The following is a 21,709-nucleotide window of genomic DNA, read 5'->3' on the forward strand; positions in this document are numbered from 1 at the left end:
CTATTACATAGAACTTTAATTCAAACTGATTTACAGTAAAAATCCAATTAATCAATAAGTATTTTATCAATTGATATAAAATATAAATATGACCTAATACCCTGTTGCTTTGGTTGTTTAATTAGTAGGATATATCACTGTATAGTCGGACGTTTATTAACCGTTAATAACTGCTAACCGTGTAAATATATGGGTAGGTAATTGGCCTTTTCAAACCAACCGTCCAAGAATTGTATAAAACAAGCTCTAAAAAGAGGTCAAAAATACTAAAATAAGCCCAAAAGACCCATATCTTACATGTGATTATCGCGGTGCAGTTTAAGCATCAATAACCAATAATCGACAGTGATGATAGTTGGTAATCACTCGTTTAGTTTCTCAAAACTGTTAATCGCTTAAGACGGCGCAGCTACTTGTTAGAGATAATAACTAGTTACCATCACCGCCTATACAACCCTAGTAGGATATATCCTATATCGATCCCATTATTATGACTAATTAGGTTCACGAGGGCAATCAAGCTAGATCAATTTATGTCAAATTTGGAATAAATTAAGTTTGAGGAAATTCTTTTAACCTAATATATTAAATTCCTGTATCCTCATCACACTTCTATCACACTAGGTTGATGTGATAGTTCTCATCAGCCCTTATAATTTATTTATTTTTATAAATGGCTAATAGGTACAATCACATCAATCCAATGGAATAAATGTGAGACGTAGATGTAGCATATACATTACTCTAAATTGAGATATTCACATGCTCTAAGAATTCATGTTAATTGAATAGATTGAATTAAAAACAAATTATCCAACCCGATTAAATGATAATTTTGTCATTGAAAGATTATGTTGCCAAAAATTGAAAAACAAAGGCCCTAACTGAAAATATGTTTGCAGAAAAAGGATCCATAACAACTTGAAATAAAAAAGGGAAAACTTCACAAAACTTTCATCAATTTCTACTCGTTTTGAAACCACCCCTTAAAGTTTAAAGACTCGCAATTTCAACCATCGAACTAATGGATGCCTTGCAAATGACAAAAATACCCTTATTATTTTTTTTTTTCATTTAATAAAAAAAAAAATGATTAGCCTATGACTTTGGGTTACCTTGTGACCCAACCGTGGGTTAATTTTATTTTATTTTATAATTTTTTTTAGATTGAAATTAAGGGTAAATTTTAAATTTTATAAAAGTTTCAGGGGCATAAATATTATTTCACTCATTTTGTCGTATGACCCTAACGAACAATTGAGGTATACTGCATTAAATTAGAAGTTTGATTTCAAGTAACCTCAATTGTGGGTCAACTTTTTTTTTTTTTTTTTTTTTTTTTTTTAAAAAAAAAAAATTTTAATTTTAAAATGGATAATTACATCATTGGTCTTTGAGGTTGACCTAAATTACAAATCACTCAATGTGGTACAAAAAGTTAATGGAGGGTTCCTATGATAAACTATAATTACGAATAATTCCCTGAATCCGTTTTGCGTCTACTAAGTTAACAGATTTAGTTAGTTTGACACGTTATACCCAATAAGAAATTGACATGTTTCTATTACAATAAAAAAAAATAAAAAATAAAAAATAAAACTTCAAAATTATTTTATTTTATTTTATTTTTTAAAATAGAAAATAGCATAGGGGTGGTTGCCGGGGGTGGCTAGGGCACGTTTTGGGGGTGACGCACGTGTTGATTTCCTATTAGGTATAATGTGACAAACTAACAGAATCTGTTAGCTTGGTAGATGGAAAACAAGTTCAGAGAGTGATTTGTAATTATAGTTTATCACATGGATCCTCCATGAATTTTTTTGTACCACAATGAGTGATTTGTAATTTGGACAAATTCCAAAGACTAATGATACAATTATCCTATTTTAAAAATTGAAATTAAGAGTAAATTTAAAATTTTATAAAAGTTTAAGGGGAATAAAGGTTATTTCACCTATTTTGCCGTATGGCCATAGCAAATAGAGGAGATACATTGCATCAAATTAAAAGTTCGAAGGTTGGAATTGAGAATTTTTTTGAATTTTAGGGGCACTTTCAAAATTCCACTCGGGGTTTCGTGATGTTAAAAAAAAAAAAAAAAAATCCAGATTAACTAGAACGTAAAACTTTTCGTACCGTTCCAAAATTTGAAATCCAAGCCGCGCTAGAAGCCAGCCCCGATTCCCACCGTTCATCGCAGACCCCAAAGCCCTCTCTCTCTCCGAGAGTGATTTTCATGGATATTCTCTGAAGAAGAAGAGGAAGAAGAAGATGTCGACGATAGAGAAGCTGTTCGTGCAGATCTTCGAGCGGAAGCGGTGGATTATCGACCAGGCCAAGCACCAGACTCATCTCTTCGACCAGCACCTCGCCTCTAAACTCCTCATTGACGGAATTGCCCCTCCTCCCTGGCTCTGGACCCCTCCGCTCCACTCCCACACCTCGGATCCCAATGGTAATTTCACACCTCTCCCTCAAAGCTGTCGTTTCCAATGCATTCAGCTTCTTTTGAATTTTGTTGTGGTTTTCTCAATTTGTTGGATAGCGTTTTTTTTTTAATCAAAGTAATTTTCGGATTCACTCTGGATTTCGTTAAATTTTTCTAGTTTCATTATTTTATAGAATTGTTGTTTTTGGTTTCGAATTCACTGGGAATTGTTCGGTTAGCGTTTTTGCGAGCAATTTCTAATGCATTGGAGAGAAAAAAAAAGTTGCCTTCAATCTTTCTTTCAATAGGAAGCAGAAAGAGATAGAAACCAGACAAAAATAGTTAGACACGATTTAGTGGAGGCTTCTGTGATTTGGACTTGGAAATGTACATTTTCTTGTTAACCAAACAGGGTTTAAAAAGTTCCGGCATTGCCGTCATATAACATTTATTTGCTATGTTTCACAATTTTTTTAATTTGTAGTTAGATAACTTTTAATAAAAGATTTGTTTAAAAAATGCCGGCATTGCTATCTAGATATAACATTTCAAAATTTAAGGATAGTCTTAGCGCGCTATGAAGCCCTAAAAGATTGATTATATGGCTTCGTTACTCTGGAGTTTGACTGCAGTTGAGAAGTGGACTCACAGGTTATATTGCCATAACATTATTCTATAGCTCAAGCTGGAATTACATGAAATAGTGTTCACTCAAAATTCTTTGAAGATACGTAATTCAACTAATACGGAACCTTTTCAAGAATGGAGTTTATGAACAATATTAAAACTAATGTAAAGATTAGGTATCAGCGTTAGAGAACTAGATGTGCATGGCTTCAGTACCATGCCATGTACAATTTCTTAAATTACCTAGAAACGTAATGTTGGATAATGGTTTTGAAAAGTGTTTTTTGGTTTTGATTTGAAAAAGTATTTTGATGTGATATAAAGGTGAGAAATGTTGTTTAGCGGGGTCTATATTTGAAAAGTATTTTGTGTTTTTAACTATTTGTTAATGATTTTGAGAAGAATGGGTATTTTGTTTTGAAAACAGAAAAGTGTTTTCAAAACCATTACCAAAGGAGGCCTTAAAGTCCATGGCTTCATGATGATCATTTTTGTCATTACAGAGTTCAATAAAGAAGAGCTCATTTCGGGAGTCTTGCTTCCACATCCACAACCCGTCATCCCTTATTCCAGTAGTCACTGCTCTCTGTACAACAAACCGGTTTTTGCACCTGATAATGGAGAGTTACCAAATGGTATGTGTATGCAAGTTCATGGTCCAGACAAAGGCCTTGATGCTGGAGATAGGCCATTGCCTTTGCCGCAGTGTTCTGTCAGTGATGCTGGATGTGCCTTTGATTGTGTCCATGAGCTGGATCATACTGCTGTCTCTCCTCTAGATCGGGGGGATGTGGGAATACCAGAAATTCACCATGATCCAGCTCTATCACTGGCAAGGGTTCAAAGGTCCAAGTCAAGACAAAGGGCTATAGAGTTTCGCAATAGTGGAAAAGCAGCCAAAAGCTGTTCAAGGGATGAGAATATTGTTGATACTTATGCTGGTGGAATTTCAGGGTCAGCAATTTCTTCCCTCCAGAATGATCATGTTGGTGAGTCTGTGTTTGTCAATCCTGTCGATACCGCTACTGATAGTTGTGCAATGGGAGAAGTAAAAGTAGGTGATTGTCAGAGCAAGGTAAATGGTAACGATCTTTACTCGGTTAGAATGACAAGATCTAGAAGCTCTAGCCAAAAACTCAGCACTTTGAATGTGGGTAACTCTTCTTATATTTCAGGCAAAGATGGTGGTATAATTGCAGATTCTATTGACAATTCAAATGAGCAGTCTAGCCATGATAATGAACTATTGGAATTAATTGAAATTTCTCGTACCATGAATGAAAGTAATGGAGGGACGAACGCAAAAAGAGGAGATGATCAGAGCAAGGACATGGGAAGCAATGATTACCTTGGAAGAATAACAAGATCTAGAAATTCCAGTCAACTGCCTAACCGCATGAATAAATCCACAAAGCTGGATAGCTCTTGTGACAATGACAAGGTGGATGGTCTTAGCAATCCCAAGGACCGTTGCAACAGTGTAGATAAGTCAGTGGAATTGGTCAAACCCTCTCCTATCACTGATGACAGTTGTGGACTGAAAGAAAAAGTGGTAGACCACCATAGCAAGGAACAGGAAAGCAATGCTGATTTTGGTAGAATAAAAAGATCTAGAAGTTCTTGCCAGTCATTCAACAATTTTAATGGTAGCACACAGACTCAGTCTGTTGGAAAATCCACACAACTGCCTCAATCCCCAAGTTGGATTGGAGGAGATGCTGCTTTTCAGAATGTACAGGGCCCTCAAATGTATGAAGTAGGGTCCTTGCCAAGTCAAGAAGATCAATATTTATGTGGGGAAAATGCAAGAGGACACTCAAGTAAGGGGAATTCTGAAGTGGGACATGCCAGAAATTTAGAGTCAGAGGCTATCAATGGCATTAGAATAATTTCAAAAGCTGTCTACTCCAGTATCTCTGATCAAAGAGTTACACAGTCCAGATTTGCTGCTTCCAGCAATTCTAACAAAGTTCAGGGTACTCAAATTTCTGCTGGAAGGTCTTTGCCAAGTCAAAAGGATCAAGAGCCATGTACAGTTAATTCAGCATGTTATTCAGACAAGGAGAATGTTGCTGATGAGTATCCTGGTACTAACATAAGGGGAGAAACTAGAAGTACCATTGAAGGAATATCAAAACCTCTCAACTCCTCCCAGGCGTTGGGTTGTAGAGTCACACGCTCAAGATCAAATGCCTCTAACAAGCCTTCACTTGCACAATCTTTAAAAGGGTCTGAAGAAATTGACGTTAAGAAAGTGTCAGGCTCTAAAATAAAAGTCCTGCCTTGTATTAGCAACAGTGACACTGCTGATGTGGGGAGATGTGCTGCAAATGTTGCAGAATCTGAGGTCGACTCTGATGAGCATGTTGATGCTCGTTCTGGTTGTCCTGGGCCTAACTTGGATGTCGCTAGCCTTAGAGTTGGATCAGAAGCTTTAGCCTTGAGACCACCCTCTGATTGTAATATATTTGTGAAGCTCAAGCAACCTAATTTTGATGATGTGGAAGAGTCCAGTTTGAATGGAATTTCATGTCCTACATCCAAAAAGGAAATACAGGGAAGATCATCTGAAGAGTTTGCTGATCTTGCAAATTTAACGGATAAAATAGCATCTGTTAGTTACCAAGCTAAGTGCAGCTCATCCCCAGAGAAGCCTTTGCTGAATGAGCAGGAAGATTTGTGCAAAGAAAAGGAACCTCAGAGATTTTCATCTGAAGTCCATGTGGAGACATATGAAGCCAGCAGAAGTGCAAATGGAATTGCTGTACCACCAATAAAACAAACATCTGAGGTTCCTAACAAAGAAGTTACTCATACATTGCTAGAAAGTGACAATTACAAAGAGCAATGTTCTTCGGTAGATCATTTATCTATCTCACAAGTTGCCTGTGAAGATTTGCTTGGAAGGGTGCCAAAACTAATGGGGTCCAACCTGTCAAATGTTAGTGCTGATAGAAGGACGGATCTTTCCTTGAAGAAGGTTGTTGTCGAGCATGATGGTGGACAATCTACCAAATTGGTTTCCGAAGACAGTAAACTTGACAGTGACCTCTCTAGTGATCCTGGACAATCAACAGATGCTGATTATGGTATTATTAGTGGATCTGGTGTTTTTAAAAATCCAGATGTAATTTTAAGAGATTCTACGGTTGAGCTTCCTTTTGCTCTTTCGGTGGATGAAACCAAGGGTAATTTGGTGCAGCAGATCATAGATTCAGGCATTTCTCAGAGTCGAAATACGGACTCCTTAGGGAGATGTATGCATGAAGAGAAACATGTAGTCTGTTCAAAATCAACTGAAGACCATATTGCAAAGAATGCCATGCCAAGAGGAAGTTTTAGCTTTGGCTCGGAGGATTCCTGGCCTCAGCAGAAGCGAAGAAAGATTGAGGGTCAACTTACTGACGTCCTATCTGCTTCACCAAGCTTGAGAGAGGAGGGACTCAAATTGATCAACAGGGATTCTATACGTGAAAGCCTGAATGGTGCAGAAGATAATCCAAATGCTGTCCTAGAATCTCAACACTTATCCTTATCCGATGAGGAGGATGTTGCACAATTAGACATCAGTAAGATCCTGCTTGAAGAAATGCATCAAAATGAGGAAGGCCACATGATAGAAGGTTCTGAATCTTCACCTAGGATGCAAGTTGAAGAGGTACTTGTTTTTCTGTTGTACATTCTGAAACTTTTTAGGTTGCTTTATGTCAGGTCAGCAATTGCAGAGAAATGATACTGAACCAGGCCAGTGTTTGATTTGATGTTTTGATGGTTGTTTCAATGTCATAGACGAATACCAGGTTAGGTAGGTCACTTAGGAAATATTGACCTGATCAGATGATCTCAATCTTTTAGTTGAAACACTCAAACTTTGTAGTCAGCCCTTTCATTGTTTCTGGGTTGAGGAAATTTCAGCTTATATTTCTGAAAATGTCACCAACACTTCTTGTGTTAGTGAGGATATTTACTTCCCCCCTCCCACAAAAAAAAAAAATATTGACAATTTAGATAATTAAAAGTTTACCCATAACCTCGACAAAGGTGGTCAATGAATCCAAAAACCTCTGAGAGGACCAAAAAGAGCATGGGTAGATGCGGTGAGGAAACACATGGCTTTAGCTAGAGCTGAATGGCGAAGAGGATTCATGTCTCAACCCCCAGTAGTTGGGATTATGACTTTGTTTAAGTTGATATATTTATCTGAAGAGATGGTTCACTCTAGATGGTAGACTTTCATTTTAGTCTGTCGTATAGGTAGATCTTAAATCACCAATCCACGTTCATTCCTAGTATGAACCAATTATGAATGGATGGAGTTTGTTTGCCCAAATTTTGCATGTCTAACTCTCTGTTTTATGGTAAGTGCTCCCAGGTTCGAAACATAGTTTTTTTTGTTGTTGGACTCCACAGGTTGCTTTTTTGCTTTTGTTAGGGCTATTCTGATGATATATGTTGAAAAATTGTCTGACAGGTTGTACATAGCGTCGAAGGTAGGAGTGGAAGTGCAAACACGCCTTTCACTTTTATGGATGATGGGTTAAGGGTGTCCTTTATCTCAAGTTTAATTAACCGGGCTGCTGGTGATTCTCAAGGTTGTTTCACAGAGGAAGTGGGAGCGGCTGGTCCAAATAGCGAAATCGTTGATGCAGGGATGCAATGTTTTGTACAAGAGAACGAAGTTCCTATGCATCTTGAAGATAAATTAGGACTGGCAATTACAGAACATTTTTCTTGTAGTGAAAGAACCCTGCAAAAGAACAGATCTAATTTGGAAGGGAATGACAAATTTTTATGTTGCTCCGTTGGTTCTCCACATAGCCAATCCTTGGATTTGACTCAGGCTGATGACGCTATGCCTGTGCTTGAGGGGTTCATCATGCAAACAGATGACCACCCGCCATGCATTTCTGGGGAGGGAATTGGCTTTGACAAATTCGACCTTTCAGAAACTGCAATAGAACGTGCTAGTATTCTGGAGCAGCTTTGCAGGTCTGCTTGCATGGATACCCCATTATCCTGTTCTTCAACCACATATCATTCGCACACAATACAAAGCCTGTATCAGTCTGTTCCAAATGGGCTTCTAGAGGGCATGGACTGGAGAAGCACTTTTTCTCTGAATGATACTGGCAAGCAGCTTTCTAGTAGTTGCTTGAGTGAGGAAGTTGACTGTTTTCATGGAAGGTCCTATTCTGATTGCCTACCGAAATCTAGTCATCAGTCTACTTGGAATATAAGTAATCCTTATTCATCTCCAGTTGGGAAATTCTGGGATAGAATCACATCAAACTCTGGCAGTTCAGAGAAGCGAGCAAGCTTAAATCCAGAACTTCCCTGTATTAATGAAGAAAATGAGAATGCAGATGAGGTAGCTGAGACTTTCCCAGAAGGCATTTGTTCAGAAATGACTACTAGCTCAGTAAAAAGAGAACCACTTGCTGACATTACAGAAAATCCAAACCCTCCTGCATCAGTTTCCGAAGGGGTGATAAATACTGACAGATGTAGTCTAGATTCTGTTAACACAGAATTTAGCTTTACTGGGACTCATACTAGGGTAAAACAGAAGCTTGGAAACCAACACGGTTGTGGGAAAAGATACGCAAATAAGGCAAAAGAAAACCAGAATGTATCCGTTGGAGCAAATGGTGTAAAGAGGGCCACAGAATCATATCATAACAGGTTCAGTAAGCCTAGATTACCTGGAAAAACCAGTATGAGAAAAGGGGGCCCTAGTTACTCAGAGAGAGAGTCCAAGCCTAACAATATCATCTCCAATATTACTTCTTTTATTCCACTTGTTCAACAAAAACAAGCAGCTGCTGTTGTCACAGGTAATTTCTTCTTCCTCTTCTTTTTCACAAAGAATCACTTTTTTTTTTTTTTGCTGACAAGTGGTTACCCAAAAAAATTAGATCTCCTCATTTTTTTTTATCTGGATACACACACATCCTGATGCTTAAGTTAATGTATAGAAGATTCCAAATTGATTTTGCCTGGAGTACATACTGTTCCATTGATCACACAACTTCATATTGGCTACCTTAACCGTGACCATAAGAAGGTCTGAGTTTTCAGTTCAAACTGCTTTATTGAACTGAATTTGTGTGGTCAATTTGATTGCTTGTGTTTTTGTTTCCTAAGCAAGGTTTATGCCATTAAAGTCAGATATTTTTCTATTTGTATCTCTTGATCTCTGGAACTGAAGAGCTGTTACCAAGCTTGATCCCCCCCCCCCCTCTCTCTCTCTCTCTCCCTCTCTCATTATCTGTTTATTTCCTATAACTTTTCATACATTGCATAAATCAGGCTATATAGAATTCTTTGCCATTCTCTTTATGTTGTATCAGAGAATTGGATGCTGATATCACTATTCTTAAAGATTAATAAATTTAATGTCAGAAATCATTGATGAAATCGAGTATCCTAAAATGGTGAAATCTTGAGAGCCCTGGAATGAATCGTTTGAACATTTTTAAAAATGCCTGACTTGAACACTTAGTTTGACTTGAAGAAATGCAATTTTTGTTTTATTTAATAATGGGAAAGTATGCTGACACGGAATCCACCTTTTATTGCTCATATGCTTAGTAAAGGTTTCCTCTTCAAGTTGTCTAAGAAGCTGTAAGTGCAACTTGTGCATGTCTCTGATCATGGTTTTTAAGATTATGGTTGCAATGAGATTCCATCAGTTCGATTATACTCCAGTGTGTGTTTGCTGAAAATCCTGTTTTTTATTTATTTTTTATTTTTTATTTTTTGTTTATTTTTTAATGATGACATGGTATATTGAAACTTCTTTTGCTTCCTCTTAGGGAAGAGAGAAATCAAAGTGAAAGCCCTGGAGGCTGCTGATGCAGCAAAACGTCTTGCAGAGAAGAAAGAGATTGATCGTAAAATTAAGAAGGAAGCTTTGAAAGTTGAGCGAGCCAGATTAGAGCGGGAAAATTTGAGGCAGTTGGAGTTGCAGAAGAAAAGGAAAAAAGAGGAGCACAAGAAAAAAGAGGCTGATATAGCAGCAAAGAAAAGGCAGAGGGAAGAAGAAGACAGGAAAGAAAAGGAGAGAAAAAGAAAGCGTGTGGAGGAATCACATAGGCAGCGGCAAGAACATGACAAGAAGTTACGTGGTGAGAAAGAAGAAAGAGAATTGAAATACCAAACAAAAGTAAGATGCCTTATGCTCTTACACAATTTACTATTCTGTCTGCTTGCTGTTTTAGGAATAACATAAATTACTGGTTTGTCTGCTATAGGATACAAGAACAAATGAGAGGAAGGAATATAAGGACGAAACAGATAAGTATAAAAAGACGGAAAAATTTAGGGAAGCTGACAATCTTGGGAAGGTTTCAGAGACTGAACACAGGACTACCAGGATTCCATCAAGTGACGCCAGCAAAGTGAGCACTCTCCTTGAGGATTCTGACTCTTTGAATGATGGTGGCAATAATCAGAAGGTATTTTGTAGTATTTTTTCCATAATTTTTTGCTATAGACTTCTCTGCCTTCAAATATAATAGAAACGGATAATAGATGCATTTGATTCTGAGGTACAAATCAGACAGCAAGCAAATCTGTCAGATATAAGATGTTAGAATTTCTCTTGTTTGTCATGCTCGTGCTAGACTACTCTTCCAAGTAAAAGAACTTCATTTTGGTCGAAGTTTAAATAGCTATATAATTGTTAATCTCAAACACCTTGTGAACCATTCTTAACATATTTTGAATATATTAAGTTACATGTACGGCCTCATGCTGATACTTGCCACATTTTTTTCAGGTAACGAGCAATTTGGACAAAGTAATAGAAAATGCAGTCTTGATTGCCAACGCCAATCAAGAACAATCATATGATATTTCTCCGTACAAAGTTTCGGATGATGAAGATGAAGAAGAAGATGATGTACCAAACAGTAAACCAATTCCTTCATGGGCCAGGTGTGTAACTCAATTTTGTCCTCTTAAATGAAATATGGTCTTCAAACCTCAAAGCACACAAATCACTTAACATGCATTTGCAGCTGAGCAACCCTGTGATGATGATTCTTTCTGCGTGCCTTGGCAAAATGTTGACAAGTTCGTGTCTTCTCTTTTGCAGTAAACATTCCGTGGCTCAAGTTGTTTCTTCGCAGCAAAGAGTAAACCCAGAAGCCATTTTTCCCCCAGAAAGCTTTTGCAATATAGCTGAAGGTAATATCTTTTTCAATAATTTAAAGCTACGAATCAGCTATCTCTAGACTGAAAAAGAAATATATGCTTCTGTAGTGCTGTTACCTCGAAAGCATCAGCTGAAGTAGCTGGCTAGAGAATGGAGATGGATTTAAAATATGCACGTCTTCAGTCCTCTGGTATGAGAGATTTTGTCAAGAAAAGGTGTGGTTCCTTTAGATTTGTTTTTCATTTTCTTTCCCTCTGGAATGGAGCATCATGTCTGCCTTTAGCTTTCCTTGTCTTCACATTAAACAAAACACTCAACAAATTAATCTACTTTTTCCCCTTAATGTGGCAGATTTCTCAAGAACATGCTGTGGAGAGTTTATGAACAGGTTATTTCTCCAGCCATTGTTATATTAGACCTTTAGCAATCTGACCGTAATTTCTAAGTTCCATGAAATGTTTCATAGCTGCCAAAGCAGCTAAAACGATTCTGGCATTAGTCCTCCTGCATCCCCTCCTTGCTCAGCACTTACTCTTCTAATAATAAAGTCCCAGTTCCAGCAGTGCTACGGATTCTAGATATAATTAGTTTCTGACCTTTTGATGTACCTTTATCTGTTGTTTCCAACAGTGGCTCATTCTCTAAGGGCCAAAGCAGGAAGACATTAGTCCACATGGAATTGTAAAAATAGTGAGTTTCTATGTATTTTATTATAACCTCTTCTTTAATGGAAATTGAAATTGTCTTTCCAGAAATTCAGGGAGCCTCAAGTTGTTTTAGACACAAGTATGAACTTATTAGAAAGGTGAATTTGTTGAATGGAGTTGGACAAGTAATCTTTGGTGGATTATTTGCACTCAAGTACAGTGAGTTTGAGTGCAGTATTCAGTGGATTTATTTGTTAGAGGATATCTCAAACCTTATCAACAGGATAAAAAGATTAGATAAGGCATGCGAGAAGCTTAGTTGATCCTTTTGAAGTTTCCTTTACTTCTTGTAAAGATGTTTTCTTGCTTGTTTTCTCCTTCGTTCCTATGTAAAAGAGCAACAACCTTTTCGAATAAGAGTAATTCTAGGAGTAGTATATTAAGTGTCCATAAAAAAAAATGAGATAACTTTTAAAATTACTATTGAGCGTGTAATTGATCAAATAATAATTTTGATTTTAAAAGTCATATCATTTTTTGATGGAGACTTAAAATTATTTTGTCGTAAAATGGTTTCGGGGAAGTCATTTTTCAGAAAAATATTTTCCGTCGAAATCATTTTTCGGTGTTTGGCGCTTATGGAAAATTACAAATATTTTTTATATTTTAATTTAATCATATTAATTAAAAAAAAAAATTATTCACAAAATAAAAAATATTAATATAAAATAATATAAAAATATATTTTTATATTTGCCAGATTCAAATTTCGGCAAAAATTGTCGGAATTTGGCCATTTTGTCGGATTCCAGCACAAAACGGCCGGATCCCGGCCAGTTGACCGGAAGCCAGCCATCTTGGCCAGTTTCCGGCCAGCTGGCCGGAGATTCGGCTAGAACGGACGGATCCCGGCCAGATGGCCGGTGATTCAGCGTTTTGGCCGAATCCGGCCAGATAGTCGGAGATCTGCCGCTCCAGCTAGATTCCGGCCAATCTGGCTGGAATCTGGCACGGTATACCCGGAATCCGGCGACATCTGCCGGACGTCGCCGGATTCTGGCCTAATATGTCAGATTCCGGCACCGACCGGAGTCGAAATCTGACTTGTTGAAATTCGGCAATAGTCCGCTGTTTGAACGTAAAGGTCGACTGCATTGTTTAAAAGAGAGTTGACTGCATCTATCATCTACGGAAAATGATTTACGCTTTCCGAAATTTATTAAGCATTTTTGGTCAAACATAAATCATTTTCCGGTTGACCATTATTTTCGCCCTTACCAAACACCGGAAAATATCGAAATCATTTTTCAGAAATCATTTTACATCGAAACAAACGGAACATTAGTAATTTTTCTAATAGTAATGATATGTATCATACTTTTATCCTGTTTTGTTAATGTGGTACTGCTAATCAGAGGACTAATTGTCAGTACACAAAAAAATAAGATAAAAATGAAATTTTTAGCATTTCTCTTTCTTTAATCCTGTCTTGCCCACTAAGCTGATGGTCTTATTGTGGTAAGAAGAGCCCCTATTTAGCTAATCTGTTTCAATTGAAAACTTCTTAAACACATTGAATAAGTTCGTTTTTTGGCTTGTAGGAAACAAATTAAGTTTATGCTTTTCTAAGAGAAGTTAGGGTTTGAAAAAAAAAATTGATATAAGCCTTAAATTGGAGCAAAGACATATATATTCTAAAGACATCAATTTAAAAAGACATTAAATTCTACAAATTCTAAAAAAAAAAAAAAAAAAATTGTATATGAGAATCACGTATTCTAAAGGCACAAATCAATTTAATACATTAAATTAAAAGAAATTCTTTTAACTCAATTTAAAAGAAAACTTTGTCATTTTGAGCTAAAAGATACAATTATGGCACCCGCTGAAAATTTAGACGTAAAAAGTGTAAGATTTAGGATCTGGATTCTCAACAATTTTGTAGCAATCTAAAATAGTAAATATGAAAGAACTCTAATAAAACTTTTTTTATCTGAACATGAGGTGAACTGCCTGAGATATGATTAGACAAAGGGATATGTTATTTTTACACTCGTTTTACATCTCTTCTTAGTAGCCTCGTCAAATTTGACTAGCCAAAATAATTAAAAACTAATTTTCTCTATTTTTTTCCGTCCATTTTTTTAAAGCACTCACAATAACGTCACCATTTTAGCTATTTACTATTACTATTACTATTTCATTTAAATAATATTTTTCAAAATGGAAGGTGCGTGTGATAGCTGATGAGGCTGCGGGAGAGTTATTTTGGACAATTTTACCAAATTGGCTCACTGAAATAACAAAAAAAATTATTTTATTAAGGAGACAAATAGCAATATGTATCGATGAAAATGAAATCTATATAGGGCCGGCTGGAGCATTAGGCGGATTAGGCGACCGCCTAAGGCCCCTAATTTAAAAATATTAATAGAGATTTATTTCTTAAAAAAAAAAAAAATTTAAGACCTTAAATATGATCAATACACTTAAATAAAGTCCCAAATCTTGGTAAAAATAAAATTAAAAAAAGGCAATAATATAATGCAGGGCCTAATTTAATAAGGGCCCAATTAATGAAGATTTTTTTTAAGAAAAAAAGTGCTTACAAAAAGACAATCATCAAAGCATTGTTTTCGGTAATGCCCCCAGTTGATGCCTTAAAATAGCTGCCTAGGGGCCTACTCCAGTAAAAAAACTGCAGAATAATAAAAAAAAATGGTAGGCCTTAATTAATTACCAACGACTTGGGAGATATGGAAAGTCTAAATTGAAGGCCTTTAATTTTTTGGATGTCTAATTAACAATGACTTGTGACTTGTGAGATATGTAAAGTCTCTACATTAAAGGCTTCAATTTCTTTGAACATTGACGTTCAAAATAGAATTAATGAGATATGAAAGCTTCTAAATTGAAGGCCTTAATTACTCGCATTAAAAATTGAAAGCTTTATGTTCAATGTTCAAAAAATTGAAAGTCTTAAGTCCAACATTCAAGAATCAAAATAAGATGAAAAAATAAAAAATAAATGTTAAGAAGATTAAAAGTCTTTAAGTTTCAATTTTAAATCCTACTATTTGTAAGTTTTTATTTTTTATCTCAATTTCCCTATTCAAGTCTTATTTGAATTTGAATTTTTCTCTTCTCAATTTTCATTATTTCCCAATAGCTTATCATTCAAGTCCTAAAAATCATTCCATATCTGATTAGTAATTACAAAACAAAAATTAATTACCAAAAACTCAATTAATCAATTGCATTAATTTTTTTTATTCGGTTTTAGAAAATATTCTAACACTAATTTGTCTTTCTTTTGACAAATTAAGTTTTACCATTCTATTTTTTAAATTAATTATTATTTTATTATTATTAGTTTTTAAAAATGCCTCATTTAAAATTTTTACCTAAGACCCCAAAATATATCGAGTCGGCCCTGAATCTATACACCAGATTTAAACGTATGTAACGGCTATATGACGTGTGATTCCATTATTGTCCCTTTTGAAATACAGGATTTGAATTTCGGACCCGTGATCACATGGCCAGATGGCCTCCTCTTCTTTGTCATCACCGAATTCAACAAAGGAGCCCCGACCCAGTCTCCTAAGCGGCATGATCGTACTGAGAAGTGAGAATCTTTCCATGTTGCCGTTTAAATTCCAGCTCCATTATCTGGCCCCCCAAAAAAAAAACTCACTGTCCATAATTACGAACTTTTGTGAAAAGGTCAAAAAAATGGTGGAATTCAGTGCCACATCCACATCGCCACGTGCCAAAGGTATAGACTAGCTATCTCTACTTGTGATGAATTCTATAGTAGCACTAAGATAGCAATGGCTCCTGCTAGTGTACGTATTAATTGGTTGAAGTCTAGGAACGTACCCTCTCAGATGTAGAGCAGAAATTATGTCTGCTCTACATGCTGCAAATTTTGGAATAGCAGGGGGTTGATCTGATAATGTGTTTGAAGGGGATTCTCTCCGATCCAGGCTGTTCAAGATCTCAACAAGCCTCCCCCTCACCTTCAAAGCACTGGGCATTTTGTGGAAGCTGCCCAACATTTGCTGGGGTCGTCTCTAAACTCATCTACCATTGTGCATTGTCTAGCGAAGGAGGTTGCAGTTATAAGTGTTGCAATGCAGTTTGGTTTGAGGATCCTCCTCCTTTAATTTGTAATCTTCTTTTTAGGGAATGTTTTGTCCCTAGACCTTAACCATTAGGTCGTTTTTATCATCAATGAATGGAAGCAGATTCCTTTTTTTTTTTTTTTTTCAAAAAAAATTATATCATATCATGTAAATTTAATTTATCATATTTAAATTATAAAAAAGAGTAAATATTGTTTCCTAATTAAGTTGCCTTCAACTGACAAGTGGGGGTACCCTCCTTATATTATTGACTGAGATTCAAATCCTCTAACTTATTTAGTGCTTAGGGTACAAGACAATTGAAGAGTTCAGAGTTTATTTGTGGGTTACTGCAGCCTAATTTTGAATATTTTTTTAAAAAAAAAAAATTAATTGTGCCTACAAAATTTTCTTCTTTATATAAAGAAACAAATATTAAAGTGATAAATACGGTATTACTAAGATTGATAAATGTTGTCGATAAAAACTCATTCATCTAATTTAGAAATAATTGCTAAGAAATTTAAGAAAATCTACTTAAAAATATCCTAAAAATTCAAGAACTTCTTAAATTCAGAAATTATTATTATTATAATACCTGACAAAGTTTTCACTCATCATGATGATGCCAGGTGAGACCCACACCTTAACCCCATATTCTGCCTCTAAATCTTTGACTCAGTCCTCAAACGGTGCCGTCCCCACGCATGTGTTAATAGCCGTTACAAGCCCTAATATTCTACACCCTTTTCAAACCACCGACGCGCCCATTTTCTTCCCGTTTACACCCCATTTTCCAATTTTTCCCACCCACTTTATCCTCTCTCTCTCTCTCTCTCTCTCTCTCTCTCTCTCTCTCTCTCTCTCTCTCTCTCTCTCTCTCTCCTCTGTATTCTTTCTCTAATAGTAATAGTTGAATCTCTCTCTCTCCAAGAACCCTTTTCCTTTTGTTCAAGCTTGGCTCAATGCTCTTCAACTATTGCTCCACAACCATGCTTCCAAGAAAGCTTCTTGTTTTCTTGACGACATTCCTCGTTGCTGTCTTCACCTTTTCAGACTCTTCTTTCGCCGCAGCCAACAATGTCAGTCTTGATTTCCCATATTTCACGCTCCGGAACCTCACTCTCCTCGGCGACTCCTACCTCCGAAACGGAGTCGTCGGGCTCACCCGAGAGCTCGGCGTGCCGTCCTCCAGCGCAGGCACCATGATCTACAACAAACCCATCACGTTCTTCGACCCGGAGTCGAATGTCACGGCTTCTTTCTCCACAAGATTCTCCTTCTCCATTGCCAACGTCAATCCGAGCTCGTTCGGCGATGGATTAGCATTCTTTCTCTCGCCGGATAACCAGACTCTTGGCAGCTCGGGAGGGTACTTGGGCCTTGTTAATGCTTCTCAATTGACCAAGAACAAGTTTGTGGCAATCGAATTCGACACCCGGCTTGACCCGCACTTTGACGACCCGAGTGGGAACCATGTCGGGTTGGACATCGAAAGCCTTATTTCGATCAAGACCGGCGATGCAATGTTGCAGGGGATTGATCTCAAGAGCGGGAATTGGATCACAGCTTGGATTGATTACGCGAATGCTAAAAGAAAGATTAATGTTTTCTTGAGTTATTCAAGCTTTAAGCCGGAAAAGCCAGTCCTGAGTGTGGATATTGATCTCTCCGATTATCTCAAGGCGGTTATGTACGTGGGTTTTTCGGCTTCGACGGAGGGGAGCACTGAGCTTCATTTGATTGAGAATTGGAGCTTTAGTACTTCCGGGTTTGTCCCGGCGAGGCCAAGATTATTAATTCCTCACAATGTGTCCGATAGCTCGGTGACGGTGAAGCCAGCAATTACTGTACCAAGTTCTGGCAGTAAACATCACAAGAGGATTGGTTTCGGTTTGGGGATAGCCGGTCCGGCCTTCTTTTTCGTGGTTCTTGTGGTTTTCGGTTACGTCTCGGTCAGGAAATGGAGGGGCATCAGAAGACAGATGAGCTTCAAAGCAGAGCTGCTTGCAGGGCCAAGAGAATTCAGTTACAAAGAGCTGAAGTCAGCCACAAAAGGATTTCATTCCAGCAGGATTATTGGCAATGGGGCGTTTGGGACAGTCTACAAAGCCCTTTTTGCCTCACCAAAAACAGGAGCGATTGCTGCAGTGAAAAGATCCAAACATTCCCACGAAGGTAATATTAAACCACCGCTTGTCCTAAAAGTTTAAACTGATAGAAATATATGAATTTAATCATTTAATTTATATTCTAACAGGTAAGACCGAATTCCTTTCCGAATTGTCTATTATAGCTGGTTTGAGGCACAAGAATTTGATTCAGCTCCAAGGTTGGTGTGTTGCTAAGGGTGAGTTATTGCTTGTTTATGACTTCATGCCTAATGGGAGTCTTGATAAGGTGCTGTACCAAGAATCTGGGCAAGGTACTTCGTTGAATTGGTCCCATAGGCTTAACATTGCGATCGGATTGGCTTCTGTTCTGACATATTTGCATCAAGAATGTGAACAGCAAGTCATTCACAGAGACATAAAGACAGGTAATGTGTTGCTGGATGGGAGCTTTAATGCGAGGCTGGGTGATTTTGGATTGGCAAAACTCATGGATCATGACAAGAGCCCTGTCTCCACGCTTACTGCTGGAACAATGGGATATCTTGCACCTGAATATCTCCAGTACGGGAAAGCAACTGAGAAGACTGATGTTTTCAGCTTTGGGGTGGTTATACTTGAGGTGGCTTGTGGAAGAAGGCCAATTGAGAGGGAGCCGGGTAGTCTCAAAATGGTGAATTTGGTTGACTGGGTTTGGGGATTGCATTCTCAAGGAAAGATCATTGAAGCAGCTGACAAAAGATTGAATGGGGAGTTTGAGGAGGAAGAGATGAGGAAGCTGTTACTGGTAGGCTTGAGCTGCGCAAACCCGGATAATGCAGAGAGGCCTTCTATGAGGAGAGTCCTACAAATCCTTAATAATGAGGTGGAGCCACTCGCCGTGCCAAAGCTTAAGCCTAGTCTCACTTTCTCTTATGGCTTGCCTTGTCTCGATGACATTGTTTCAGAAAGTGACGAAGAGAGCGATAGCTCCATCTCATTGTCTGAGGTTAAAGTTTGCTGAAGGAAGAATTCCTCTTGTCTTGTGCGAGAGCCCCATCTCTCTGTATGATATATAGTTCGATTCTTTCATTCTTTTAGCTCTATTGTAGTAGTATATTGTCATTCTGTAGTTTCAGCAAATACAGGTTGTAGGAGTTCACTGGCCTGAGTTCAAAACTATTCCATTGAACTTTCTTTGTTGTCTCTGCTGTATCTCTGAGACAGACGCAAAAAACTTCCTCAAATGTTTCAATTGTGAGTTGGTACTCTGCCGTAACTCATCCTTGTGGCTATGAAATCATACAATGCATGTTAGCGACCACATAAATGTGGCAAATTTTTTCTCCAAACTGGATTGCCGGAAGTTCTTCCAAAGTCCAACCCAGTTTATAAAATTGTGATATATATGTTCATTTAGCATGTGAAAGTACATGATTTTTCGATAGTATTGAAAGAGTTTAGATAAATTTTATTAAAAAAGCATAACTCTATATATCCACGTAAATGCTCTTCTTTAAAGTTAAAAACGATATTATTTCCTATTTCTCTAATAGTATGTTTAACATTGTCTATAACTTGTATCAATATAAATATGTGAATCTCACAAGCGATTTCTTTTTTTTTTTGGAGATTTTATAATGTAACTGGAGCCAGATGGATCTTCGAATGCTGCTCTGTCTCACAATGGGAGATCGAGTCTCTTTTGAGCACCAATGTAAAACACTAAATTTCTGTATGTAGCTTTGAAGTCATGCCAAAGGAGATATACGAGTTTATTGCGCGTGTAAGGATTAGCAGAGAATTTCAAATCAGATGTATAACTAATTGATTCGAGTTCCTCTTTTGCTCCAAAGGTTCAAGTTCCTAGCTTCCTTTATAGTACTGTTCATAAATCTACAAAATTTAAAGAGAAAATGCTACGTACACTTCTCAATTTTTTTTCTTCTAAAAATTGGTTCAAAAGTGATGTGTCACCATTTCATAGATATAATGGGAGGGATGGTAACACATTATTTGGGAACCAACTTAATTTTAGAGAAAAAATTTAGTAAGTGTCGTAGCATTTCTCATATTGGCTTTGACGGTAGTTAGAATAAGTATCTGCTGGATTTGAGTCCAGGAGTGCAGGGTTAGTAAGAAGAGTGTTTATTTGTATTGAATACAAAGACTGACCTTTGTATTGGAAATGGAGGTGAAGTTATTTAATATATATGGGATGATATAAATATAAAATGGTTGGTTTGATGGAATAACAACTAAAACTCATAATTGTAATCTAAATTGCTCATAACTCCTACTTGCCACCAACTAATTAATGATCTTCATCAGTATAAGAACTAATTACAGAGAGTGCTCATCAGCTATAACTCAATTAAGCTCCAAAATCAATCTACTCTAATACCTATTAGAGACAACAAAATATTATTCTTATTTCCTTTTGATGGAAAAACCCTTTGAACAAAGCAAATTAATTAAGACACACCAGAAAGATCTGCAATCAGGACTCGCAGCCTTTGAGGTTAGTTTGTTAAAATCAAGCAAAGGTGTCTTTGGCTGCCAAGCCTAGACATGCGGCTTAGGATGCCCCTCCCTGCTCGCATGTGAACTGTCAGATCCAGCATTCAGTGTCATGGTGTACAAATTAATTAAGCAGCCACCTTGGATCCTTGTTCAGTACTAGCCCCCTTGTACATGTGAATCATGTGATGTAATGGAAACTTTGTCCAAAGATTAAAATAATGATAGGTTTGTATATATTGTGATATCAAATTTAAGGTTCAAAATTTACCCATTTCATTACCAGTGTTGATCTGACCTATTTGATGAGGATCAGAAGGTGCTGGACCACGAAGGAGATAATGAGTACACAGTGTACGTAATGGAAGTGATGGTGACAGAAGAAGAGAAAGCACACTCCCAACAAAGACAAAGACTCTCTTTAGCCAATGGCGGGTTGTGCTCTCTCTCTTCTGTCAACATGATGCCTCATATATGGCCCGTTTCCGCTCGTCCAGCCACCATCAATGCCGGCCATTGCATGGATGACATGCATTAATCTTCTTTTTCACAAACAATCACTGAAGTGGAAAGCCATGAAAAATGCTTTAGTAATATGAGATCACATGCATGCTTTTATAATGCACATGCATACATATATGTATCTGGCTATAAACCAATCGAGCATATGCATGTTTCCATATAAAGGAATTGATTGGAACAGAGATATTAACGTAAAAGCTTGCGTGTGGATAGAAAATTTCATCATGGGCAGAGTTTTCAGGACACTTATAATTATGGCAAGAAAGACAGAAAATGAAAAAAAAAGAAAGAGGAATAGTACTGTGCCTAATGGGGTCTTAGGATCCATCAACACCATTCATGAATTGAAAGTCCCATCCATAAGACACAAGAATTTACACGATTTTCCTAGCTAGTATGAGATACGTTTATGGATGAAAACAATACCAACTCGAAAACCCAAAGCTCCAATATATACAGAAGTGAAAGATGTTTTTATTTTATTTTTACTCTTATTATTTGGCCCAAACATATAAAAGCTAGAGAGCAAAAATAATGAGATTATATATATATATATCACATAGACTTTTCTTTTATCCTTCTCAAGTGTA

General features: G+C 37.1%; 2 protein-coding genes across 3 annotated transcripts; both read left to right on the plus strand.

The window, feature by feature from the left end:
* Positions 1–2,091: 2,091 nt before the first annotated feature.
* Positions 2,092–11,968, plus strand: LOC133875316 (uncharacterized). 2 transcript variants are annotated; one of them, XM_062313413.1, is made up of 10 exons: positions 2,092–2,455; positions 3,559–6,713; positions 7,527–7,545; positions 7,648–8,889; positions 9,871–10,220; positions 10,309–10,512; positions 10,836–10,993; positions 11,154–11,245; positions 11,321–11,428; positions 11,565–11,968. In XM_062313413.1, the coding sequence occupies exons 1-9, from the start codon at positions 2,272–2,274 to the stop codon at positions 11,350–11,352; spliced, it is 5,436 nt and encodes a 1,811-aa protein (XP_062169397.1). In that variant the 5' UTR covers positions 2,092–2,271; the 3' UTR covers positions 11,353–11,428; positions 11,565–11,968. The 2 variants fall into 2 exon arrangements, with proteins under 2 accessions (XP_062169397.1, XP_062169396.1); XM_062313412.1 differs by having other exon boundaries at positions 7,527–8,889.
* A 4,962-nt stretch (positions 11,969–16,930) lies between these two features.
* LOC133875654 (probable L-type lectin-domain containing receptor kinase S.7) lies at positions 16,931–19,283 on the plus strand. Its single transcript, XM_062313854.1, has 2 exons — positions 16,931–18,165; positions 18,248–19,283. Exons 1-2 carry the CDS (start codon positions 16,953–16,955, stop codon positions 19,099–19,101), a joined length of 2,067 nt encoding a protein of 688 aa, XP_062169838.1. The 5' UTR covers positions 16,931–16,952; the 3' UTR covers positions 19,102–19,283.
* The last annotated feature ends 2,426 nt before the right edge of the window (positions 19,284–21,709 follow it).

The sequence above is a fragment of the Alnus glutinosa genome, chromosome 8 (genome assembly GCF_958979055.1).
Source record: "Alnus glutinosa chromosome 8, dhAlnGlut1.1, whole genome shotgun sequence".
Classification (NCBI taxonomy): domain Eukaryota; kingdom Viridiplantae; phylum Streptophyta; class Magnoliopsida; order Fagales; family Betulaceae; genus Alnus; species Alnus glutinosa.